The 26,352-nt window shown below is 42.8% G+C and overlaps 2 protein-coding genes across 3 annotated transcripts; one reads left to right on the forward strand and one right to left on the reverse strand.

Moving 5' to 3' along the window:
- Positions 1-779: 779 nt before the first annotated feature.
- Positions 780-3,513, reverse strand: LOC101485665 (TNF superfamily member 14). 2 transcript variants are annotated; one of them, XM_004539098.5, is made up of 6 exons: positions 3,249-3,513; positions 2,713-2,930; positions 1,967-2,036; positions 1,673-1,720; positions 1,344-1,575; positions 780-1,213 (listed from the first exon to the last, which is right to left on the reverse strand). In XM_004539098.5, exons 2-6 carry the CDS (start codon positions 2,908-2,910, stop codon positions 1,024-1,026), a joined length of 738 nt encoding a protein of 245 aa, XP_004539155.2. In that variant the 5' UTR covers positions 2,911-2,930; positions 3,249-3,513; the 3' UTR covers positions 780-1,023. The 2 variants fall into 2 exon arrangements, with proteins under 2 accessions (XP_004539155.2, XP_004539156.2); XM_004539099.5 differs by having other exon boundaries at positions 2,713-2,963.
- Positions 3,514-14,795: 11,282 nt separating this feature from the next.
- Positions 14,796-26,310, forward strand: tmed1b (transmembrane p24 trafficking protein 1b). The gene is made up of 5 exons (XM_004539097.3): positions 14,796-15,093; positions 16,416-16,513; positions 16,609-16,798; positions 24,989-25,156; positions 25,262-26,310. Exons 1-5 carry the CDS (start codon positions 14,896-14,898, stop codon positions 25,310-25,312), a joined length of 705 nt encoding a protein of 234 aa, XP_004539154.1. The 5' UTR covers positions 14,796-14,895; the 3' UTR covers positions 25,313-26,310.
- Positions 26,311-26,352: the final 42 nt, after the last annotated feature.

Raw genomic sequence — 26,352 nt, forward strand, 5'->3', positions numbered from 1 at the left:
TGTACAACCATTGCTTTCGAGCTCAAGTTTGCAAAGACTATCTTGGTTTGAGCCTGTTCCTCTCTGCACAGATGCTTATCTGTGTATTGTGGCAGGAAATGACCCAAATATTTCAAAGGTATCTGAGGTCAGTCTTTCCACTTACTTATGTCTCTGTCTTAGTGGTGATTTAGTTACCTGTCTCTGCACCTGTCTTTACTAGTCCATGTGCTTTAGTTTTATTCTCACTCCACATCACACACTTTCATTTTTCTGTCTTTCCACTCTACTGCCATGGAAGCAGCCATTTTTGGCTATTGAACCCTCATTGACTATCTATATGGTTTACTTCTTTCCACTTGAAACTGCTTCAGTGATGTGAAACTTTCCCCTAAAGTGTGAAAGTAGCTGAGTCAGGAACACTAGACCCAGCATCTCGATACCCCCCCCCCCCCCCCCCCCCCCCCCACTCCACTCCCTCCCCCATTTTCTCCTCACTGCATCCTTACTCAACCACATCCTGCACTTCACACACACATATAGTGCCTTGCAGAAATTGGTGTTTGTTGCATCTCTCAATATGCAGCTATGTAATGTGGGTTGTCTGTGGTTCATCACAGTGTGTTTAAGGTATCCAAGCTGTTTCCAAATGATTTTATGAGTGTTCACACAGTTTTATATGTGAACAAGAAAAAAATCTGCCGCATCTCATTCTTTCACTTATGAGATACCTTCTTATTCGTTGTTCTTGTTGTGTGTCATAATCAGGATATGATACTGCTTTGCAATTTGTTTGATGAAAAAAACATTATTTATTTTAAACAAGAAACCACATTGCAAAAATAGCATTATATAACCTGAATATCAGATACTTTTTTATAAAACAACAAAATGTTATTTCTTCATTGGTGATCCAAATACATACACCGGGTACAGCATATATTATCTATTTTGTGCATATATTATACATAGAAATCATCCAAACAGATGGTGTAAAATTAACATTGAGTAAATAGAATAAGATAAACTGGCACACACGTGTCTTTAGGGATATACCATAAAGGCCCCCATAAAGTTAAGAGTAGACCCTCCATGAATCTTCGTTATATTCTTCAGTGTCACATAAATTTCATCTCCAACTTGCAGCTGGAAAATCCCAGCCAGGTAACTGTTCCACAAATCTTCTGAAGCCTCTGGAGGCTTCAAATGAGGTTTTGAGGTTGAGCAATGAATACTAGAAGAAAAATATGATAGGTGTCACATTTAAATCAACTCAGCACAAACATAAAAATTACAGACAGGCAACACACAAATAAGCACACCAATAACAATGGGAGAGAGGAAAGAAAGGAAAGAAAGAGTACCTTTTTGATTGCATAAGTTCTATAGGCTTATCATAGGCTTTGGTCTCCTTCAGGACTTTGTGCTGGCTAAGTGAACACTCTTCTGCTGCATTCATAATCACTTTGGAGTAGATATAGTAGTAGCCCTCCTTTTCTACTGTCAGTCGGCCTTCTTTATACGTCATGTCTTGGGTGACTGCGTCACCCTCTTTTGCCCATTGCACTATATCGTTCGTCCCCGGCTTATTGGAGCCTTGGATAAAGAGAGAGAAAGCAGTTGCTTGGACCATAATTTATCTGAAGAGCTCATATGCAGTGTTCATGTTTGAGTGATGAGGGGAGCCTCTTACCCAGCAGGTGAGCAAAGGGTCTCCTCTCATCTCTGCTCATCTTCCTACCTGTTCAAGAAAGCAAGGGCAGATCAACTATAATTGATCAACCAGTGTAAAAAAACATTTTTAAATATACACATAAAATTCTTAAGATGAAGTTGTGGGGGAAAACAATACAAAATTTCAACGTGTTAGCAGTCTAATGGTCTAAATTATATGATGATTTAATTGTTCTGGCTTCCCTTCACAGACAGTCTTCTATGCAGATCATGAATTATCAATGAATCATGTTAAGAATGGGCATCTCAATACCTCCCACCAGACTTTCTGGCTTGGGGTTTGTCCGGTTCTTAAGGTCAGGCTCATGGTTAGAAGAAGAAGCCTACAGGGAAGGAAAGATAAATACAACACAACAAATACTGAGTGAAAATCTTTGTGTGTTTGTCAAAATGTAGGAACCTCATGCAATAAGGGAAGGTGTCCTTTAGAGATGTATGGAAAAACACATGCACACTAAATGTAAATTCTGCAAATACATTATATATATATATATGTATATATACAAGTAATGTTTTACACATTAGATTATTTTTGTATGAAACCACATACTCCAATATTTTTTTCAATAGTAACCTAAATGTAACAATAATATTTTCAATAAAACCTGAGATCTTAGGTTTGATTTTTTAAGTGCAGTTCATATTATATACAAACAGAGGGCATAACACGTGAGAGGCAGGTGAATAATAAACAGCATTATGAAACTGTCTTTAAAAAAAGTGAAGTTAATGTTGCAGCTTTGTGCTTGAGATACAAATAAAGGGAAGTACAACTAGAGAAAGAGTCCAGTTGAAAAACGTGTCACTATCGACCTATAGCTTAAAGAGCAAACGAGGACCCACACCGAAACGCATTTAGCCCTGCAATGACATGTCTCAATATGACGTAGGGGCAAGCAGGGAAATTCTAAAGAGAAGGAATTTCCAGTCAGTCCAAGCACTGACACTTCTCTCTTCTCTCTTACAGCACACATGTACGCAATCACACACAGACCTCACCTCTGTCCTTTGGTAAAGTTTGTAGATTAAAAATCCCTCGACGATTATTCCCAACATGGCCAGTCCCACCAGCAAGAGAAGAAACTTTTGGAGCTGACTCCCCCACCTTGGTTTCCTTTCAGGGGGCATTTTAATGTAGCTGGCCTGACTGTCCACCACAAACACCTGGGGGCAGGCACCTGCGCCGCCCTCTGACATCCCACCAGATCAGAGACAACCTAAGATGTTAAGGGTAAAGGTCAAAGGAGATACTGAAGGAAAAAAAGTTGTACAGTAGAGTGTAAAGAAATGGGGGGAAAAGGAAGATCGGACAGGAAATATTTAAAAAAAGAATGTGTGACAAAGCAACAATCTACACATAAACAAATCAGTTATTTTACGGTCTATTTAGGTTAAGTAGCCATGATGCAAGCAGTTTCTGAAAACAATGTGATTTCTTCATATCCCGACTACTTGAACAGCACAGTGAAAGACAGCTTGTCAATCAAATGAAAGAATAATAAAAACAAAACTCTTGTAAGGGAAAGGGAAATTACCTTGGATTTAAATGTTCCTCCACCGCTCAGCCAACCATCCAGTGTAGTCTCTACACAGTCCTCTGAAGCTCGTTTGGGATATTTAATAGCAAATGTATTCTTAACGCATTTCAAAAATATAGACCTAACAACATTCTCTGAACTACGCTACTGACTCATTTATTAAATTTTTTTCCCTCTCTAGATATTTTCTCTCGGAGCAGATATTGGCACTCAGTCCAACCTCTAGTGTCCGCTTGCCTGCTGTCAACTATCGCAAATATTGCTTTTCAGCTCATATAAGGAGGAAATGAAGATGACACGGGGAAGGAGCAAAGACACAGAGACAAAGAGTGAGAGAGTGAGTAGTGTGCGTGTGTGTGGGGCACTCCCTACAACTGCTGAATATAGTTATCATCACAGCTGACACTTCCTTTTCTTACTCTTTAGTTTCTGCCTCACTGTTCTTGATGTTTTATTGAACAGTCGATGTTGGTTTTAAGTTGTTTAGATTTTTTTTTATCAGTTTCTAAGAAAGTCGCTTCATCTAGCTATGCACATTTATAGCATTTCTAATACTAAGCAAGTACGCAGTGTGATGTTAAACTAAGTACAGCAAAACCAGATGAGCTGGGGTGGCAAGTTGTAACACACATCCGCACTCTTGACCACTACCCAGCCCTCCCACCACAGTGTTGCACTATCACCCACATTGTAAGTGATAATCTTGCATTAAACCCCCCCCTTTCACACATAAAATTTCTTTCTGTATTCTAGGTGTCTCAGGTGGATTAAGCAACTTGCTTTTATTTTCATTTTGAGGAACTTGCGGTGTTTCTTTCTCTTTTCTTTTTTTTTTTCAACAAGCAACAGCTTGCAGTGATTGAGCTTGATGGTTTGCAGCAGTTTGGAAAAAGTGAGACAACGAGACATTTTTTCCTCACTTTTGTAAGTAGTATTGATGTAGTTCTCACTTTTTTCCTTTGAAAAAATGTTTTAGTGACATGTCATTTTTTAAATGTATTTACTTTTATTATCTAACATCCTGAAAGTGTGATTCATCTTCATGTAAATGTGGACAGCTAAGTAGGAGTACAGAAATGCAGGCAGTCTGTGTTGGTTATGGTTCTTTTTTTTTTTTGTTCTTTCGCATTTCCTGTTTCATAATGCAATCCTCGTTTTGAATTGTGGTACTGAATGCTTTCTTTTTCTCCCTGCTGCTTAAACACTGTCTCTAATGTTATGAAGAAACAGTCTTTTTGGTATCCTCTTTATCATAACCTGAAACCAGTATTTTTACAATCTGTTTTCTGCTGTAGGAGGGGAAAGTTTGACGTGACATACTCCATATGGTGAAACTACACACACACACTTACTGACTTGCAATATAAATTACTACTTCAGACACATACATTTAGACACACAAACAGAGATATGCAGTGTGTGCACAGGGCACTTGCAAGTTGCAAGGAGGGCAGAGACAAGTCTGCTGCCAAGGAAGGCCTGACTGTAGTTGTTGTGGTCGTTGCATGCTCAGTCCAACATGAATGACAAAATGAACAGACTCTGACAGACCCAGTGGTGAGTTACAGTAAAAGTGCTAAGACAAACAAAAAAGCAAGACTAAAGGAACTTCTTTTATTTCAGAGAGTATAAAGTTGACTAGTTTTAGACACATTAAGAGAAATAAAACCTACTGTAGGAAACCTACTGATACATTCAGAAAGTGGGAGAGAAAGTTAAGGCAGAACTTTGTGATTTACACAAACCCAGCATGTACAATCCCCCTGTAAGCAGGGAATTCCTGGTCAGGAATACACACAATCCAAATAACTTTCATTGAAATAAATTTCAACAAATCTGTATTACTAAGAAATTAAAGGACAAATTAGCACTCACACTAACAAGCAAATTATAACTTAATACTGTAACAATACATAAAAATGGTAGTCATTGAATAATGTATTGAATTGAATCATCGCTGTAACTTAATGGCTCTTAAGATGAGATGCAAGGAAATTATCAAGAGCAGCACAGTGCAATGAAAGAAAATGGGTCAGGAAACAAAATGTCAGGGAGTGCAGACACTGAAGAGGAAGCATTTAGTTTGAGAAAAAATGTAAGTTCGGTAATACTCTGAGTGTAACTGCAATATTTGCATTTACTTTTAAGTAAATGAGATTTGAAAATGAAATTAAAAACTCTGCAGTATCTACAATGTTACAGAATCCCTTAAACAATAGAATTGGAGTCTCAATCATCTGGGGGGGGGGGGAATCTAGAGCTTTAGTCAGCTTACAGTGTTTAGTCAGCTTCAAACTGTGCTACTGTAGATGTACTTAAGAGATTAGGCAACATATTGCATAATTTATCTTTTTTACTTTTCTGCTCAAAATAACAAATTGGAAAACATTGAAATTTAGTGCTTTGGTTGGATAGCTATATTCTGAGAACGCCACACCTCTAATCCCCTCACCTAAACTGTTGAACCTTGAGTGCTTCATTTTTTAATGAATACTCTTAATAACATTAGCGACTTTATATCGGTATTATCTGAACGTATAACAACATCTAGTTCTCTATTCATATTTACAATAATAATTGGCAGCTTATTTCACAACAACCTTACTTTTATGCAACCTTTTGTTTTTACTTTAATGTGGTTCAGCTTTAATTAATATTAGCTACTCAGCTAAAGTTAGCTGCTAAGCTACTTTTAGCTACTCTATCAGTTGTGCAAGCTAATAGTATGTGGTTTGAGTTAATAACTACATGAGACACAGCTCTAAATATACCTTAAGGAAAAATATAAAGGTTTCTAACTACTGCTGTAGAACTGCATGGTAAGTACCATGCAGTTCTACAGCAGTAGTTAGAATGTGGATTTAATTCAGTGGACTGCTTTGTATTTATCCATAGATAAAGACAAAGAAGAAGTGGGGTGCCACCTGCTAACTTTAGCCACTTTTTGCCTCCTTTTTGCCTTCCCTAATAGATCCATGCTTGCTTAAACCAGTTGATTTTAAATACATATTTGAAATCTAATATTTGAGTGCCCACTGCGGGTTAGGGACAAGACCCTGCCCCAAGTGGAGGAGTTTAAGTATCTCGGGGTCTTGTTCACGAGTGATGGGAGAAGGGAGTGGGCGATCGACAGATGGATTGGTGCAGCGGCTGCAGTGATGCGGGCGCTGTTGTGGTGAAGAGAGAGCTGAGCTTAAAAGTGAAGCTCTCAATTTACCGGTCAATCTACACCCCTACCCTCACCTATGGTCACGAGCTGTGGGTAGTGACCGAAAGAACGAGATCACGAATACAAGCGGCGAAAATGGGTTTCCTCCGAAGGGTGGCTGGCCTCTCCCTTAGAGATAGGGTGAGAAGTTCGGCCATTTGGGAGGGGCTCCTGGGCGCCTCCTGGGCGAGGTTCTCCGGGTCAGACCCAGGACACGCTGGAGAGATTATATCTCCCAGCTGGGCTGGGAACGCCTTGGTGTTCCCCCGGATAAGCTGGGGGAGGTGGCTTGGGAGAGGGAGGTCTGGGCTTCTCCGCTTGGGCTGCTGCCCCTGCGACCCGGCCCTGGATAAGCGGAAGAAAATAGATGGATATTTGAAATCAAATCCATGGGCCCTTATTATTCATAAATTAAATAAATTGACATATGACATATTGACCAGAGGTGGGACCAAGTTAGGGCTGGGCGATATGACCCAAAATTCATATCTCGATATTTTTTAGCTGGATGGCGATATAAGATATATATCTTGATATTTTTTTTAAGCCATAAAGTAAGAACAAAAAGAGTTCTTAGTCAAAGCTGTGTCCCAGATGTCACACAGGCACTTTTATTAACATACAGCACAGATGTACATGAAAAATTACTCAAAATTAAATTATGAGCATTCATTAAATAATAATGCTCCATAAATTAAAGAAAACAAGGTTGTTTTTGTGCTAAACAAAGAGCTCACAATTGTGCAGTCAAAATGTAAACTAAAAGACGCTGAGCGTAATAACAAAGACAGACAGATTTTACAGCTGCTCTGTTCCCAAGTTTTACTGTGTGACTGATAGCCTGGAGTTTGAAATCCGCTTCATAACCACGTCTCTTACAGGTGCCGTTTATGGTCCTTATACACACACAATACGGTAATATTACGTTGATGCACAGTACGTATCACTCCGCGAAGCTCCTCGGTAGCCGTAATGCGCCGACAATCTATCAAGCGGTGCAGCTCCGTAGCTTACCAAAGTCGTACTCAAACATTTTTGACAGATTGCTGAGCGCCGTGTACCACATAAAATCGGTTCGCGGCCACCAAGCACAACCAGAATTCATACATAAGGCGCGCTATCAACTTTTGAGAGAATGAAAGGATTTTAGGGTTAGCGCGGTTAGCTCGTTAGCGCGGTTAGCTCGTTAGCATGTTTAGCTCGTTAGCACGTTGACGCCGTCCAGCCCCACGCATGGGGCGATGCGCAGTAACTCGTTAACGGAGATTTGCCGTGTCCGTCTTGTCGCTGCCTGCACGTGAAGCGATGGGGTAGGAGGGGGAGTTGTCTTCAGTGAAGGCGAGGCGGAGTAACGTTGCGTAGAGACAAAAGTGGACGAAAGAGAGGCAAACTTGCGGCTCCACAACTATAATTATAACGTAACATAGACTATATCGATATAAAGGATATTGTCACATCTTATATCTCGTATAAAAATATATCGATATGTTTTAAAAACTCGATATATCGCCCAGCTCTAGACCAAGTCATTGTTTTGCAAGTCTCAAGTAAGTCGCAAGTCTTTATCCTCAAGTCAAGTCTCAAGTAATGTCAGGCAAGTCAGAGTCGAGTCTCAAGTCACTGGTGTAAAAGTCCGAGTCAAGTCACAAGTCTGAAACTTTGAATTTCAAGTCCTTTCGAGTCTTTAAAAAAAAAAAAGAAAAAATAATGTTGCAGTTATGCTAAATGTAAATATTAGACCATGTAATTTTAAAATCTGTGTTTTTCTCAACACATGACAAAATAGTGAACTTAGAAAATATACACAAATTGTGAAATTGCACCTCTTTAAAATGCAGCTCAATTAAACCTAGCTCCAAGAATTATTTTCACCGACAGTTCTGAGATAAGCTGCATGTTATTCTTGGATGCGGTTGTAGGACCGGCTTTAAAATCGCATGACAAAAATATCATACACATTAAAAAAAACTATCACCAACGTAGCCTGGACAACATTTGCTAGTTAGATGAAGTCAGCTATCTCATCTTAGCATATTTATATGCATATTTATAATCATACGGTTCTTGGAGTGAGTGCATACACTCATGAAGTTTAGTAACTTTTCAGGTCACTGCAACAAGCCCAGGTACAGTTTACCGACGGATGGGTGCAGGACCTTGAAATGCACCGTGTAGAACGAAAGACCATCGTACGTATCATAAGTTTACCAGTCTCACAAATTGTCGTCATAAATACACATTCCTTAACCGTTTATTAATAGGACCTTTGAGCTCAACGGTAATTAATTAGTAGTGGAAATAATTTCTGGTAGCGTTACAGAAATGTAGCAGTGACAACAATATTGTATGCTGTAATCACCGCGCGGATAGGAGGCGGCTGGCTTGACCGCGGCTCACAAATGACGGCTCACTTTACCGCAGTCTGTAATCGCACTGGGCAATTAGTGATACAAAAAACCTGTTTTATCCTGTGAATAAAAGTATATGTTTTTGTCAATGTACCATAATAACAGAAGCGAAACGCAATATTGTGTCAGGACAATTCACTATTTATGCACAATAAATAAAGGAGCATAGCGCGACAATTTCTGTTCAGCGCCAGACTTGCTTGTAACCTATATCACTAATTATGTTATGAAAATGACGTATTAACTACTAAAAAACACTGACCTTCGTGTAAATGCTTGGAGCAGACTAACCTGTGAGCTGGAGTGTTCTGGGACGTTATATTTGCTCTTTGAATGGCTGCAATCCAGGCCATCCGTCGCGTCTTTGTTACTTCGGAAACATGGCTTGAACAATTTCTCTTCAACGACGTAATCCGATAACAACCGATCTCTTTACCCGTCGGCTTCCCGTGGCTGTCATGCGACCGGCTATTGCAGTTAATAATACAACAGCTTCTTGACATTTTTGTGTTTCTTTTTATCGCTGTTTAACTGATTTTAATTGAAAGCCTGCGTGCGCTAGTACCGCTTGCCACGAGTTCCCAGAATCCTTTGCGGTTCTACCCGTGAATGACGTCACATTTTCAATCTCTATATAATATGCATGTTAAATTTTATATTTGGGGTAAAATATCAAGTCTTTTCAAGTAAACCGGTTCAAGTCCAATTCAAGTCCCAAGTCATTGGTGTAAAAGTCCAAGTCAAGCCACAAGTCTTAGAACATTTTTTCAAGTCAAGTCTAAAGTCATAAAATTAATGACTCGAGTCTGACTCGAGTCCAAGTCATGTGACTCGAGTCCACACCTCTGATATTGACATGTGTAATATTACCCATCTGTAACCACTGTTGCTACCATGGTATTACTTGGATATTAACTGGTTATAACTTTGCTAATTGAGTGGTAATAACTTAATAATGTAATAATAATAATGTAAAAATGTGGAAATTACCACTTTATGAAATTCTTGTTTCTGCCTTGTTACCCTAATATTACCTATTATTTTATTTATTACTGAGCTTTAATATAACGTGCTGCCATACTTGTTAAGGCAGTAACTAATTATGCTGAACATATTAAAATAAAACAAAATAATGAAATTAACATCAACGGGTGATATAAGTTTAACAAATGAGGAGTCGATATTTTGAACAAGAATACATGAATGCGTTTATTTCAACATGAGCCATTTCTTTTTTGTAATTTCCATTTGTAATGGTTCATTATGTGCATTGCCTACTTCAATCATCTTTGATGCTTATTTGCGTAAAAATAATTTATATCTATATCTAGGGAAAACATTTGTTTGGGCTGTGGTTGGTACTAAAAGAGCACAAAGTAGGGCAACAGACAGAGATGGATGTGTCAAGGAGTGTCACAGTTTGTGTCCTATTTCAGAAGTTCCGAGACCCAGAAAATTACCCATTTTCCTTGAAACCAAATGTGCTGATTATACAGACTGTAAAGTGGTAAACCATGTCTGCAAATGTAACAGCACTGTTTCACACAATCACTCTATTTAGTAAACATAAAAAACTGTCTGCCTTGGTGCAGGACAGACATTGTAAACGTATTATAAATCTGCAGACTTTCCCTTCCAGGTTATGTAAATATTAAGGACAGAACTCTTAGATACATTTTAAATCAAACATCATAACGTGGCCTCCTCCATGTTTGACAGATCACATGGGATTCTTTGGATCAGGAGTTGTTCCTTTCCTTCTCTAGCCTTTTCTTCACATATTTATGGTACATGTTAAACTTGGTTTCATCTGTCAATTTTTTTTCCAGAACGGTCTAGGCTCTTTTATATGTTAACTGGTCATTTCTAATCTAAGAAATCTCTTTTTAACCACTGTAACTAGTGGTTTGTATGTTGTTGCAAACCCTCCATATTTTCATGAAGGAGTCTCTTCATTATAGACTTTCACAAGTGTCTAAGTAGATTATAGACTGCTTATAGAGTTGTACGTTACTGATCATGGACCTCCGGAGACCTTCAGAGCTACAGCCACCCTCAATGTTTGACTATAAATCCACTGTGGTGGTGTACATGGGAAAAATAACCAAAGTGTGTCGATATCCAATACTTTTTAATCGAAAAGTGAATTGTCAGAGAAGGACAGACACTGCTGCATATGACACCAATAATAATGATCATTAGGTTTTATTTAGACTTTGGAAGAAATGTTGAATACTGGCTTTGCTTGCTGATTGGCCAGTTTACTAAAAAAAAAAACCCTTCTTGTTCTTCAAATGTGAGACGGCTTTCTGTGAAAAATAAAAGTTGGTTTTCAGTTTTGTTTTTCAGTTTATAGTGTTCACTGATTCGTTTATTAAAAAAAGAAAAAAAGAACAACTGAAACCATGAAATGGAAAAAGCACTGAGGTGGCACCAAAGTACTAGAACACTGTACCGTTAATATGTCACTAGATGAAATAATGAGAATTACTGGTGAGCTGTAATTAGGTGCAGTTACTCAATAGCATCGCTAAAGTACAGTTTTTAATGTAGTCATAGCTTACGAGGCATTTCTGTGATATAGGAGGCTACAGTGTTGTAAAGATAGATAGATAGATAGATAGATAGATAGATAGATAGATAGATAGATAGATAGATAGATAGATAGATAGATAGATGTTAGTTAATCAGTAACCATGGCCCAGTAATATACAGTGGGGCAAAAAAGTATTTAGTCAGCCACCGATTGTGCAAGTTCCCCCACTTAAAATGATGACAGAGGTCAGTAATTTGCACCAGAGGTACACTTCAACTGTGAGAGACAGAATGTGAAAAAAAAAATCCATGAATCCACATGGTAGGATTTGTAAAGAATTTATTCGTAAATCAGGGTGGAAAATAAGTATTTGGTCACCTCAAACAAGGAAAATCTCTGGCTCTCACAGACCTGTAACGTCTTCTGTAAGAAGCTTTTCTGTCCCCCACTCGTTACCTGTATGAATGGCACCTGTTTGAACTCATCATCTGTATAAAAGACACCTGTCCACAGCCTCAAACAGTCAGACTCCAAACTCCGCCATGGCCAAGACCAAAGAGCTTTGGAAGGACACCAGGAAAAGTATTGTAGACCTGCACCAGACTGGGAAGAGTGAATCTACAATAGGCAAGCAGCTTGGTGTGAAAAAATCAACTGTGGGAGCAATCATCAGAAAATGGAAGACATACAAGACCACTGATAATCTCCCTCGATCTGGGGCTCCACGCAAGATCTCATCCCGTGGGGTCAAAATGATCATGAGAACGGTGAGCAAAGATCCCAGAACCACACGGGGGGACCTGGTGAATGACCTGCAGAGAGCTGGGACCAAAGTAACAAAGGTCACCATCAGTAACACACTACAACGGCAGGGAATCAAATCCCGCAGTGCCAGACGTGTTCCGCTGCTGAAGCCAGTGCATGTCCAGGCCCGTCTGAAGTTTGCCAGAGAGCACATGGATGATACAGCAGAGGATTGGGAGAATGTCATGTGGTCAGATGAAACCAAAGTAGAACTTTTTGGTATAAACTCAACTCGTCGTGTTTGGAGGAAGAAGAATACTGAGTTGCATCCCAAGAACACCATACCTACTGTGAAGCATGGGGGTGGAAACATCATGCTATGGGGCTGTTTTTCTGCCAAGGGGACAGGACGACTGATCCGTGTTAAGGACAGAATGAATGGGGCCATGTATCGTGAGATTTTGAGCCAAAACCTCCTTCCATCAGTGAGAACTTTGAAGATGAAACGAGGCTGGGTCTTCCAACATGACAATGATCCAAAACACACCGCCCGGGCAACAAAGGAGTGGCTCCGTAAGAAGCATTTGAAAGTCCTGGAGTGGCCTAGCCAGTCTCCAGACCTCAACCCCATAGAAAATCTGTGGCGGGAGTTGAAAGTCCGTGTTGCTCGGCGACAGCCCCAAAACATCACTGCTCTCGAGAAGATCTGCATGGAGGAATGGGCCAAAATACCAGCTACTGTGTGTGCAAACCTGGTAAAGACCTATAGTAAACGTTTGACCTCTGTTATTGCCAACAAAGGTTATGTTACAAAGTATTGGGTTGTATTTTTGTTATTGACCAAATACTTATTTTCCACCCTGATTTACGAATAAATTCTTTACAAATCCTACCATGTGGATTCATGGATTTTTTTTTCACATTCTGTCTCTCACAGTTGAAGTGTACCTCTGGTGCAAATTACTGACCTCTGTCATCATTTTAGGTGGGGGAACTTACACAATCGGTGGCTGACTAAATACTTTTTTGCCCCACTGTATTGCATGAAACTCTGAAAAGGACCATTCTGTATAATGAGTACTTTTACTTTATCCATCGTAAGTATATTTTGATAAAACATTTGTCATCTTATTTAGGCATTAGAACTACTACTGTCAAAGTCTTATTAATTTAGGGACCACACATAGCCCAAATAAATGTTCAGTGGCCCAAATAAGTAAACCAATAGCATAATAACCTATTTAAAAAAAACCCCACAAAAGCAAAAATCCCTCCTTTTTTGTGTGATCGTAAAAGTACATGTGAAAGTGTTTGCATTTAATAAACCATCCAAAACAGGCGGTGAACAGCTTGAGAGTTCTTAAGAAAAATAAATGCAATTTCAGCAATATTTCTCAGTGTTGATATCTCACTTTTTATGAGAAACACTGGGAATTACGTCAGCAAAGATCAGGCGCTTTACCATCTTAGCTCAGTGTGGTTTGGAAAACCGGGGATGATGTCTTTCCAGTAAGAAGGAAGTTACACTGATCCTGATTTAGCTCCCTGGGTGTGTGTACAGTGTTGATGTTATGTACAGGCCCGTGGAGTCTAGGCCTGTCAAAAACAAACACCATTGTGCCCGCTCGGCTGAATTCTACTGAGAACACTTTTACATCTATGAGTAAAACTAAGTCACACAGTTTGGTAGTGAAAACTTCATCACTGACACCTCATTGTGGGAATACCCAAGATCATCTTTATTATTCGATTAATAATAGCTTAGTGCATTCACAACAACCGTGGAAACTAGCATGATGAAGAGGACATTAACTCTGGACTGCATTGACCTTTGCAAGACAGACTTTGAAAAGTATCTTTCAGTTGTCTCTTTGGATACATTCACCAGCTTCTGAGTCCAGCTATGAAACATGATCTCACTCAGAAATTACAAAACAAACGAAAATGTGTTGAGGATGTTCTACACTCACAGTCGGCGACTCCAACTTCATTAATCCATGTCGGCACCTTGAGAAAATATTTCTCTTCTTTTGCACAGTATACTATATGAGGGATATTTTTGTACCTTAAATAATATTTCTCCATAAGCACAGTATGGTTGTGATTACCCATACAGGATGTATATTCGGTTTATTTCATACATTGGTTGTACAGCCTGTAAAAGTGGGTCAGTATATGGGCTATCATGAGGATTAAAGGTTGTCCCTTGCAGCACTTTATTTATATATTTATTTTACTGTAGATATAGGCTTATAACTTTTGTTTTGTATGGTAGCATGTGTCAGTACAAATGTCTACTCAACTGAGCTGAGCTAAATGTCTCCTTGTCAAAGTTGGTTGGTTGGTTGTCCCACTTCACATGCTCTGGTGCCGACTGCATGAGCCCTAAAATCATACACAGTGTTTTTTATGGCAATGTTTAGAGTTCATTTATCTGGATTTAACATAGACTCCCATACTGCGTTGTTCTCCCCCATCTCCGGGAGCGCGCCTACTGACTAGGTCGCATTTGTCACTGCATCCGGAGTCCTGTGAGTAGAGCATGTACAAGCTGACTCAGCGAAGACCTCAGCCCTCACTGATTGGAGGAAGACTGCTACTCTTCTTTCTCTGATTGGCCCGTAGCAGTACCATCTATTGCGGGCCTCCACCCAATCCCGGCATCGTAAAGTTCTGCTGCGGAAGAGGGGATGCTAAGGAGATGGCTCAACTTAGATAGCCCTGTGTTTTTCCAATAATATTTTCGCCATGGATGCACTTTGGAGGAAATCTAGAAACAGAGGACGGCTGCTTGTGTTTGCAGCAGTCTTTGTGTGGTATGCAGGGTCTGTGAGCTGTTTCGGTCAGAGCCAAGACAGCGAGTTTACGTTTCTGTTGCCAGCAGGAAGATCCGAGTGTTTCTTTCAAAACGCAGTAAAGAACGGTACGATGGAGGTCGAATATCAGGTAACTGTGTATGGGGGGTCCGAAGAAATAACCACTCAATGTCTACACAGTTTATTTCATAATAGCAGCGATAGCGGAACATGTTGTAGATGCCTTGCGTCACTCCTTTCAGCTAACGTTAGCTGGCATGCATGCATGCATTGTGCAGGTATTTTAATAAGCCACCATTAACGTCACATTGAAGAATAATAAGTTATTACCAATGCATCTTTTGTTCCACATTTTCCTGAAACGGTAAGCAAGTCAAACCAAACCAACACGTCAAATCAAATCTAATTTATCTGCCACCGTTTTATAAATAAGGTGCTTCCCGAAAGTCAGATGCTTTCCCTGTACAGATCAATGATAAAAAAAAATAGCGTACCGGAAATAACATAAAAGATTTTAATCAGTCACGTGTCTGATGGTTTCAGATCCTGCTGTTCGAGGTAAACCCGTGATGCCAACTCGCTGTAGTTCTTGACCCAGCTGGTACTAGGACTAATACTAGAACTAGTAAAACCATGGTCTAACAACCCCCATGGGAAATGTCTATGCCAGTAAGAAGTGTGTAAAACTGACAGTGACTCAGATCTCAGTTCAGACAGTCTCTTCATACTGATTCATTGTGATTCTGTGTGATGCAAAAAGAAAGAAAGAAGAAACAGTGAAGTTTTCCTTTTTTTAAAAAAAAGAAGTTTGTGAGTTAAAGTGTTTAAGAATCATGACCAAAATAATTATGAATATGCAGTAGTCTTTGCTCTAAATGAGCAGCTCTATTTTCTTAGGATTCATTGTTTGCTGTGTAAAATCAGACTGCAAAGAATCAGCAACATCACCAATCTCATTAAACGGCAGAAATATTAAACAGTATCTCAACAATAATGCAAACAATAATGTAAAAAAAAGATTATGTAAATATAACAACAGAGACCAGTTGGAAAATCAGCTGAACACAGAAGTAGAAAAGTAACTGTTGGGCATGGTATTAAAAGTTGTATGCTGCAGAAAAATTACAAATTGCACAATATACAAAAAACAATGTGGGACCCAATGTTGTGAAATTATATTGTTCTAATTAGATGATTTAGTCACTGATCTAACTTGTTGCTGATTCATGGAGGAAGGCATTATATTACCTTTATGACTGTCCAAACAAGGCAGCACCTTGTAAGGCTTTAAGACAGGAAGTAATACAAGTCAACCTGTTGTTTGTTTAGTGGGAGAGTCCCTCTTGAAAGTGTTAGTATTAGTTTGGCTAGAGACTTTTCTTTTACTGCAAAATGTTTGACATTTGAATTTGAAGGTGCACAATGTGCTTATGTGAATGTCTATTTTTCCAGGTAATAGCAGGTGCTGGTATGGATGTAGACTTCACAGTAGTCTCCCCTCAGGGCATCCGGCTCATATATGAGTCACGACGCTCTGATGGAGTCCACGTGTAAGTGGCCTGAATCTGTGATCATTCTTCATATATACCCTGTGGGTTATTACAACTTAGTTTATATTTGATATTTGCATTCTCTGTTCTTTCAGGGTGGAGCCCACAGAGGAGGGAGACTATGAAATCTGTTTTGACAACAGCTTCAGTCGCTTCTCAGAAAAGATGGTGTTCTTTGAGATCATTATTGAGGGCCAAGGAGGAGATGTGGGAGGAGATGATGAGTGGGCGGGCTTAGAGGAGCCTGAGGGAAGCCTTCTTGAATACAAACTGGAAGACATCAGGGTGAGTTTTAGCTTTTTGAATTCAAGCAGAAAAAGGGCAAGTTGCATCATTTGTTCCACTGATAAAAATCCTTTTACTGTCATTGATACCTTATTGCGTAATTAACGTCACCACTAGGAATTTAAAAACGCCGCAGCTTTTTTTGTCATCAGTTCCACACACCTCGTCTGGTTTTACAGAAACTTTCTTCAGAGTGTGTCGTTTGTTGTTATAAAAATAGTTCCCAAGCGAGGAAGTTTGGACATCCTCACTCAGTCCACTTGAAAATGAGTCATCATTAAAAAAATAAATTCAAGTGAATCATAAAACACACAGTGAATACTCAAAACTGTCATCATGATATTTACAGTGTGTTTACTGATTCACGGCGTAAACTCATGCATGCTGGAAAGCTGCTTTTCATTGACTCAAAAGGATACGGTTTTTGATTCGTTCACATAAATACTGTAATTTTTATAGTAATTTACTGTTATTTAATTTCTTTTTTACCTTAACTGTTTGTATCCTCTTCCCTTTACTTTAATAAGTTATTAGTAAAATTAGTAATTTAGTCCCAGTTTGTGGGTAATGTAGACACTGTGATGTCATCCATTGCAGTGTCTGGTTCCCTTTCAGTCGATTCACTCGGTACAACACATAAGTATGGGATATCACGCCCTCGCGTGTCCTGGCTGAAGAAACCTTTATTCACGCCTTTACGGCAGATGACGTGTGATGACACGCGCAAGGCCCCGCCCGCACATATAGCCGCTGCCATCACCGTCATCCCTCAGTTCTTACGCTCTTCACCTCGCTGAGAACACCTCTGCTGAGTTGGGCTAGCTAGCTACTGCTAGTTAGCTCCGTTGTCTGCCAACTTGAACCTAGCTTAACTGCCCCTGTTGGTGTTAGCCTCCACCGCCCAGCTGGTGCGTAGGCTGCCCGCGGAGCGCTATTTTCAAGTTTTTCTTGTGCAGCGTTTCGCTTTGCGTTTTGGGAATGGACTCCAAACCGAAGCGAGCAAAGCAGAAATCTTCTGTTCGCCCCTGTCCTCAGGGATGTGGTTTCTCTTTGCACGACAGCGACCAGCACGATGCCTGCCCTGTCTGCCTGGGGATCGTCCACGCTAGGAGAGCGTTGACGGAGCCCGAAGCTTGTGCGTTTTGTCGCCAGCTCCGACGCTCGACCCTGGAAAGACGGGTGACGTTTGTGGAAAGAGTGCTGGGACGCTCGGCTGTCGCACGGCATGACCCTCTTCTTTCCGAGTCTGGAGCCCCGGCTTCGTCCGAGTCCGAAGACGAAAATTTTCAGGTCGATGTCCCCGCGATTAGCTGGGCTGACCACATGGAATACGTTGACGGGTTAGCCGATGACGGACCGGAACCATGCAGGAGCGCTGACGGGCTTCAGCCTGGGTTGAAGCCCGCCAGCGCTCCCCAGGAAGACGATGACGTGCTGGACATCGGCCTGGACATCCATGGTTTGTCGGAGGATGAGCAGGAGAGCTCATTGTCGACCCAATATGCCGCCGCTGCTGCGCCGGTCGGCCACGATGACACCTCTCTTTTCTCCCTGTTTCGCCGTGCCGCTGAGAAGCTGCAGGTGGACTGGCCCTCTCCTCCACCAGCTCGGAAGCCGTCGCGGTTTGCGGGTTTTTTCCTTCCACCGGAGCCCGCAACGGCCAAAAACTGCCTCCCCATGTTCCCAGACTTTCTCTGCGAGCTAACAGCGTCATGGGACAAACCTCTGTCTACCCGCGTCACTGTGCCCGGCTATGGACAGTACATGGAATTGGACGGCGCCGAGGGAGCTGGTTTAGCTAACCCACCCCCTATGGAGCCGTCTCTGGCTGCTTATCTGGCCCCGTCCCATAACCATGGTGTCGGTGGCCCCGCAACTCTGCCGTCCAAGCACTGCAGATTCTCGGCCTCGCAGCTGGAGAAGATTTATCGGGCTCAGGCCGGCACCGCTCGAGCCATGAGCTCCGTCACCATGCTCCAGACGTACCAAGCAATGTGCCTGGCGGAGCTTGGATCGCTGGTTCCGGAGGACAGCCCGCTGTCACCTCTTCTTAACGAGGTTAGAGTCACCACGGATTACATCCTCCGTGCGTCTCGCTGTGCAGCGCTCTCCCTGGGCAGAGGGATGGCTTCGACAGTGGTGGCGCAGAGGCACCTGTGGCTGACCCTCTCCGACGTCCCTGATAGAGACAGAGCTGTGTATCTGGACGCACCAGCGTCTGCGGCTGGGTTATTCGGACATTCACTTGAAGCCATTCAGGCTAGATTCGATCTGAGGAAGAAGCAGACGGAAGCTCTGCGCGACATCATCCCCAGACGCCAGCCCAAGCCCACTGCTAGCTCTCACAGGCCCGCCGCTCCTCTGACAGCTGGCAAGAGACCGGCGCCCACTGCTGGAGTGGGAGGGCCGCCGGCGAGAGCACGTACTCCGGCCCGAGCTCCACGCCAGTCGGCCTGGGGCAAAGGCCGGGAGACGCAGGGAGACGCTGCTCTTACCCCTCTGTTGCCGCACAAGAGGTGCCGCTTAAGTTCTGTTCAGGTTGTCAGCCCCAGAAGGCGCTGCACTTCCCTATCGCGGTCTCCCAAGCACATAACCCCTGCACACGGTTCAGATGTGTTGAATGTTCAAGCGACCACATCGAGTGTTCCCGCTGTTTTTCATTGTTATGCCCCGGAAAAGGTGCACCCAACAAAATGTATAAATGTACATGTTCCCATGTTGCAATCAATAAAGAGTGTTGTTTACTCTCAAACAATCTCAAATGCTCAACCTGCAGGCGAAATGAGCCAGGTCAGGCAGGGGATGCAGTCCCCTGCAGACACACTGGGGGGCGACGGCGCCCCGCCGTCAGTGCTGCAGGCCAGCCGGCTGGCTGCTCACTTCCCTCAGTGGCGCGCTTGCGCCCCCTCTCCGTGGGTGCTGCAAACCGTTGCCATGGGTTACCGGTTGCAGTTCCGGGTCAAGCCGCCTCGTTTCCAAAGAGACGTGAACACGATTGTCAACCCCGAGGCAGCCTTGGTACTCAGAGAGGAAATACAGGCGCTATTACAGAAGAGAGCAATACGGGTGGTCCCCGCTTCGGAGACGGACAAAGGTTGGTACAGCCGTTATTTTGTCATTCCGAAGAAAGGGGGAGGGCTTCGTCCCATCCTCGACCTGCGAGTCTTGAACACGTACCTGCGAACGTACAGGTTCAGGATGCTAACACTCAGACAGCTCCTGAGTGCAGTCGGCCCGGGAGATTGGTTTGCGACAATCGATCTAACAGATGCTTATTTTCATGTCGCTATACACCCGAAACACAGGCAGTTTCTGAGGTTTGCGTTCGAGGGCGTAGCCTACGAATACCTAGTGCTGCCGTTCGGGCTGTCGCTCGCTCCCCGCACCTTTACGAAATGTGCCGAGGCAGCGCTAGCGCCCCTCAGGAAGAGGGGCATCCGCATCTTGGCCTACCTGGACGACTGGGCTCTCGTGGCTTGCTCCAGAGAACAGGCGGAGACGCAGCTGTCGCGGGTTCTGTCACACATTCAGACACTGGGGTTCTCTGTGAACTTTCAGAAGAGCTCGCTAATCCCAGGTCAACAGATCGCTTTTCTCGGTCTGGAAATATGCTCTCTTTCCAGCCGCGCACGGTTGTCAGAGCACAGAGTGGCCGCGTTTCATCGCTGCCTCGCTCAATTTCAGCTGGGACGCAGACTGCGTTTCCAGACGATATTGCGCTTGTTGGGCATGATGGCATCTATGATCGCCGTAGTGCCGCTTGGGCTGTTGAAAATGAGAGCGTTTCAACGCTGGACTCTCTCTCACCGTTTGTGTGCTTCGCGTCACCTCCGGAGGAGGCTGCCGGTAACTGCGTCTTGCATGCTAGCTCTCCGTCCTTGGAGGGAGCCCGGGCTACTGCACCAGGGCTCTCGGATTGGGAGGGTGTTGTGTCGCAAGGTGGTGTCCACAGATGCTTCCCTAAGTGGGTGGGGAGCGCTGTGCGAGGGTGCGTCAGTGAGAGGGATCTGGTCCGCGGCTCAGCGCCAGCTGCACATCAACCACTTAGAGCTGTTGGCAGTGTTCTTAGCTCTAAAGCGTTTCCGTCCAGTCCTGCAGGGCCAGCATGTCTTAGTCAGGACGGACAATTCAACAGTGGTGTCTTATATAAACAGGCAGGGAGGAACACGCTCTCTTCCCCTGTTGCAGCTGTCTCGCTCTCTGCTGTTATGGTGCAGTGTTCATTTTCTGACTCTAAGAGCCACCCATGTCCCGGGCCACCTGAACCTGGGGCCGGACCTTCTCTCCAGGGGGGGTCCTCTGGTGAGAGAATGGAGGTTACACCCTTCAATAGTGGCTCAGATTTGGGATCTATTTGGCGAGGCGCAAATAGATCTTTTTGCTTCCAGGGTGAATGCTCACTGCCCCCTGTACTTCTCCATAATCGACCACGATGCACCCTTGGGCTTGGACGCGCTAGCGCACCAATGGCCAGACGTGCTCCTGTATGCATTTCCCCCAGTGGAAATGATATCTCCAATTCTGGAGAGGGTGCGTCGGCATTCCCTCTCTCTGATCCTGGTGGCCCCTTGGTGGCCCGCGAAGTCGTGGTATGCAGAAATAATCAGCCTGCTTGCAGCAAGTCCTTGGCAGCTTCCTCTCCGCAGGGATCTCCTCTCTCAGGCGGGGGGGGAAGTGTTTCATCCGCGCCCGGATCTGTGGCACCTTCATGCTTACCTGCTGAGAGGTTAAACTTGGTTGCTAAGGGTCTGCCACCTAGTGTGGTAGCGACGATTCAGAGCGCCAGGGCCTCGTCTACTAGAGGCTTGTACGCTTACAAATGGCGAGCCTTCGAGCGATGGTGCCAGGACCGCCACACTCTCCCATTTCAGTGCTCTATTGTGGATGTTTTGACATTCCTGCAGGAGCTGTTGGATAAAGGCCTTTCGTTTTCAACGATCAAGGTTTATTTAGCGGCTATATCTGCTTGTCATATCGGTTTTGACGGGGTGACACCAGGTGCGCATCCCCTCGCCGTGCGTTTTCTGAAAGGGGTTCGCCGGCTGAGGCCCGTGCTTAAGTCCAGTGTCCCGGCTTGGGACTTGTCTTTGGTGCTGGAGGCCCTTTGTGGCCCTCCGTTTGAACCCGTTGAGTCGGTAGATATGAAACTTCTTTCGTATAAGACCGCATTACTTCTCGCTTTGGCCTCGGCGAAGCGAGTGGGGGACCTTCATGCGCTGTCTGTGCATCCTGCCTGCACACAGTTTTCTCCTGATGGCCGCAAGGTCGTATTGCGTCCGAATGCCGCCTATCTTCCCAAGGTCATGCCTGCATCTTATAGTTCAATGGAGTTTGAGTTGCTGAGCTTTTGCTCCCCTCCTTTTGAATCTGAGGAGCAGAGGAGGGTGCATTCTCTTTGTCCGGTGCGTGCGCTACGCACCTACATTGAGCGCACTCGGGATGTGCGTTTGTGTGACCAGTTGTTTGTCTGCTTCGCTAATCCGAATAGAGGTAGAGCTCTGTCCAGACAGAGGCTGTCCCACTGGATTGTGGAAGCTATCTCGCTGGCATACAGCACCGGAGGTTTTGCGTTGCCCCACGGGGTGGGAGCTCATTCCACCAGGGGGATGGCGACCTCATGGGCTCTTTTTAGAGGGGTGCCTGTGGCTGATATTTGTGCAGCGGCTAATTGGGCGTCGCCGCACACTTTTGTGCGGTTTTATCGGTTGGACGTTACAGCCCCTTCGGTGGCTCATGCTGTCCTTTCTGCTGGGTCTACCACTCACTAAGGATGTGGTGGTCCCGTTCCGGTTCGGTGGCTGCTCTGCGGGGCGTGTATATAGGTCCCATACTTATGTGTTGTACCGAGTGAATCGACTGAAAGGGAACGATTAGTTATGTCTATAACTTCTGTTCCCTGAAGGAGAGGAACGAGGTACAACACAGGGTGGCCCCACTGAGCAGTTGGCTCGGTGAAGAGCGGCTATCGAACTGAGGGATGACGGTGATGGCAGCGGCTATATGTGCGGGCGGGGCCTTGCGCGTGTCATCACACGTCATCTGCCGTAAAGGCGTGAATAAAGGTTTCTTCAGCCAGGACACGCGAGGGCGTGATATCCCATACTTATGTGTTGTACCTCGTTCCTCTCCTTCAGGGAACAGAAGTTATAGACATAACTAATCGGTTTAAAGCTTCAAAGCATTTTGGACACCTGCAAATGTTGTCTGTTTGTTTTTGAGGCTTAAATTCACCATATTGGGGCAGGAGATTGTTAGTGCTCTGTTATAGGCTACCACCAGCAAGCTTGGTTAGCAACTGTGTTAATACGGAGTACGCATGTGGCACACCAACACACATATGCCTACCAATTATAGCTAATTACAAGCCAAGTGAAATACTTGAAATTCACTCATAAAAACTGGAGAACCAACTTCTTGGATGGTCTCACAGGCAGACATAGTATTTGCCATACAGTCTATTAAAAATTTGCCAAAAATGGCGAAAAAAGCACAAACACAGCGTAGCGGACCAAGTGAAGCACTGGAGCTACAGATTAGCCTGTGTCGGCGTGCCTCTTAGTTCACATGGACACAATCATGAAAGAATATTAAAAAAAAAAAAAAATCCATGTTAGTTTAGTTGTGACAAATGGGGCAAACTGTTCATAGAGACCAAAGTCACTGTAAACATGCTTTTTAATGGTGTAAACTTGGACATTTTAACATGCGAGTTTTTGTGTTGACTCTCTTTTGGAGCTTCAAGTGGCTTAAAGAGGAATTTGACTATTTTTGGCACTATTTTGCCTTGGCTTCGTTACTTAGCCCTGGTGTTTGCCACTTGGTGTTAGTGTTCTTTGACTGGCGTCCTCTTTTAAAATTACATTACACTGTTTAGGAAAAAAATCATTTCATTAGAAATACTACACTTTGCTTTTAGTGTGTAACATCTGCTTCACACTAAGCATGTTGTAAGAAACTCAAAATGGTATAAATTACATAAATATTTCACAGGCTCCAAAATTATATATGCAAGGGAAATGCACACTATGACAAATGGTTATTTATTTACGTTATTTTACCTCACCGGATATTAAGGGAGGAGAAAATAAAAAGCAACCATCATACAGAGAAACAGTGGGTGAGAAGAGGACGGGAAGATGCGACACTGAGAGATGAATGACTTGATCACATCTTAATAAAGCCTTTCTAACATGTGATCATGTGGTCATTTACAGTTGATTTACAGTTGACTTACGACGCAACTTTCCATGGTGGTTATACAGACTTAGAAATTAGCCACAACTTAACCATGTGTCTGAAGCAGCGTATACTCTGACACTCATCTGTGAAGTGATCAGATCATTAAAGTATTTGAGTAAAAGGGAACTGAATTTCGTTTGGGTTTTGAACACATTTCAAACTATTTTATTTAACCCCACTAGAGATGATGGAGAGTCCCATATATGCAAGTACAGCTTATGAAACTGAAAAGGCCTTTTAGTTGAAAGGTGATTTTTCAAAAACCTGAAAGATGTCCAGCTGCTTTCGACCAACACTTACTACACATACTAGTATGCTTCTGCTACTAGCCTCTACTTGGATAGTGTTTTTAGAAAAGGAAATCATATGTCTTTTACCTGTCATTCTTTGATATTCAGTTCGAACAAATTATGCTTGAGCTGTGAGACACAGACAGGCAGGGGAAGTGGGAAAGTTTTAAAAGACAAACTAATACACTCTTGGTTTTGTTTTGTTTTTGTGGGATTTTGCCGACGATATAGAAAATGTCAAATAACATCTGCTTCAATCTTTACACAGTGTTTGCCAGTTTTGAAGACTTAAATACTGATGCACCTGCTGGAAAATCATTGCCTACTTGGCAAGTCAAACTAGTTAAACTAAACCACACGATTGCTGCATGACGTATTATGGGTTTTCTAGCTGACAAACTTACATTTGACATGAACTGAAACGGCACAGAAAACGCATCTCTAAGTTCTGTTTTGACACCAAAATGGAAGTTTAGAAAAGTCATTAAGCCATTTGCAACTTCTATTTCTTCCACTTTACCAACTACACAATTGAAAGCTCGGTACTTTTGAGACCAAGCATAGCCTGTCATTTTTTCCCCTCTCGTTTCTTTTTCAAATCCCTTAAATCTTTGCTCCCTGTTGCTATCCATGTTTTCATGCCGGGCTTCATTCCCCTCAGGAATCCATGGAATCTCTTTACAAACGCTTGGAGCGCAGCCGACAGATGCAGACGGTGCTGCGCGCTTTCGAGGCACGGGACCGAAACCTTTTGGAAGATAACCTGTGGAGAGTCTCGTTCTGGTCGTGTGCCAGCGTGGTGGTGATGTTGTGCGTGGCTCTTACACAGGTAAATAAACATCTCAGCTTCACAACCTCAATAAGGGAAAATGATTTGTTTTGTACTTTAGGCAGACACTTTTCAAACCTGATATCCTGCCATCTTTGTTCACAGGTCTACACAGTCCGCAAACTGTTTGATGATAAGCGGAGGGTCCGCACATAGAGGGATTGTTTTGAAGTAATACATGACAGACCGGGAAGAAAATCAGCTGAGAACAAGGCATTTGGTTACCCATTCAAATTATTACTATTGTGTATTATTGCTCTTATAATCCACATGGACACAAACAGTCACAATAAATTCTGCTGGAGTTGTATTTAATTTCTGAGACCTTGTTCCACATTTCTTTGTGAGCAATAAGTAACATTGTTACACCCTTAAGGGTAACCAGATGAGTAAAGGGTTTAGGAAGTTTAGGTTAGTTAGTCATTTCTGTCATTTAGTGCCTTTAACGTCAGATCTTACCACAAGCCATCGAGGAAATGTTGTCCTGTTGTACTGTCCCATACTTCTGAAACTGTGTAAAGGTTTTGGGAAATTTTCACCAAAGGTGTCATTACCTTTGAAGGTCAATAGTGTAACAACACTTAACAATTGAGCTGTGTAACTTCTTTGACTGCTGGTTTACAGGGGATAACATTGTGCAATAGTGTTGCTGGCTTATTTGTCCTCAACAGATCCTGCCATCGTAACAGCGATTTTAATTGTCATCACTCCAAGTGTTTCCTCGGTTATAGCCTTAGGGATCTTTTTCTTTTTCTTTGAGAGGTTACTGATTTATTGTTATGTGCCATTAAAGGACAGCTGACATACTTACAAATAAAAATGCAGAACAAGAATGAGGGATTATTTTTAGTGATTAATGATGACAAACGCGTGTCAGTTCTCTTTTAGACTTGTATACATGCAGGATGTATGTGAATGTAAGTTCATGTGTATATATCAGGATTGTTACATGCATGTTTGGTTTCTGACATTTTGGCTTCTGGGGAATCAGATCGGCCTTTTTTTTTCTTCTTCTGATGTTTGTGTGTGAAAAGAATGTAATTTTGATTCTACTCAGCTTTTTATTTTTTACCAGATGCATTGTGTGTGAGATACTTAAAAATCAAGTTTTCATGGGAGTCACTGATCAGAATAAATGCATTTTTACACAGAAATACTTTGATGTGAGGATTTTTTTTCGGGATAAAAAGCAGCTG

The sequence above is a fragment of the Maylandia zebra genome, linkage group LG6 (genome assembly GCF_041146795.1).
Source record: "Maylandia zebra isolate NMK-2024a linkage group LG6, Mzebra_GT3a, whole genome shotgun sequence".
NCBI lineage: Eukaryota > Metazoa > Chordata > Actinopteri > Cichliformes > Cichlidae > Maylandia > Maylandia zebra.

Excerpts from the sequence above, each read along its gene's own strand:
- tmed1b (XM_004539097.3), top strand. The coding sequence starts at position 14,896 with ATGGATGCACTTTGGAGGAAATCTAGAAACAGAGGACGGCTGCTTGTG. Across the intron at positions 15,094-16,415 it reads CGATGGAGGTCGAATATCAG|GTAATAGCAGGTGCTGGTAT; the intron begins GTAACTGTGTAT and ends CTATTTTTCCAG. Across the intron at positions 16,514-16,608 it reads CGCTCTGATGGAGTCCACGT|GGTGGAGCCCACAGAGGAGG; the intron begins GTAAGTGGCCTG and ends CTGTTCTTTCAG.
- LOC101485665 (XM_004539098.5), bottom strand. The coding sequence starts at position 2,910 with ATGTCAGAGGGCGGCGCAGGTGCCTGCCCCCAGGTGTTTGTGGTGGAC. Across the intron at positions 2,037-2,712 it reads AACTTTACCAAAGGACAGAG|GCTTCTTCTTCTAACCATGA; the intron begins GTGAGGTCTGTG and ends CCTTCCCTGTAG. Across the intron at positions 1,576-1,672 it reads ACCCTTTGCTCACCTGCTGG|GCTCCAATAAGCCGGGGACG; the intron begins GTAAGAGGCTCC and ends TCTTTATCCAAG.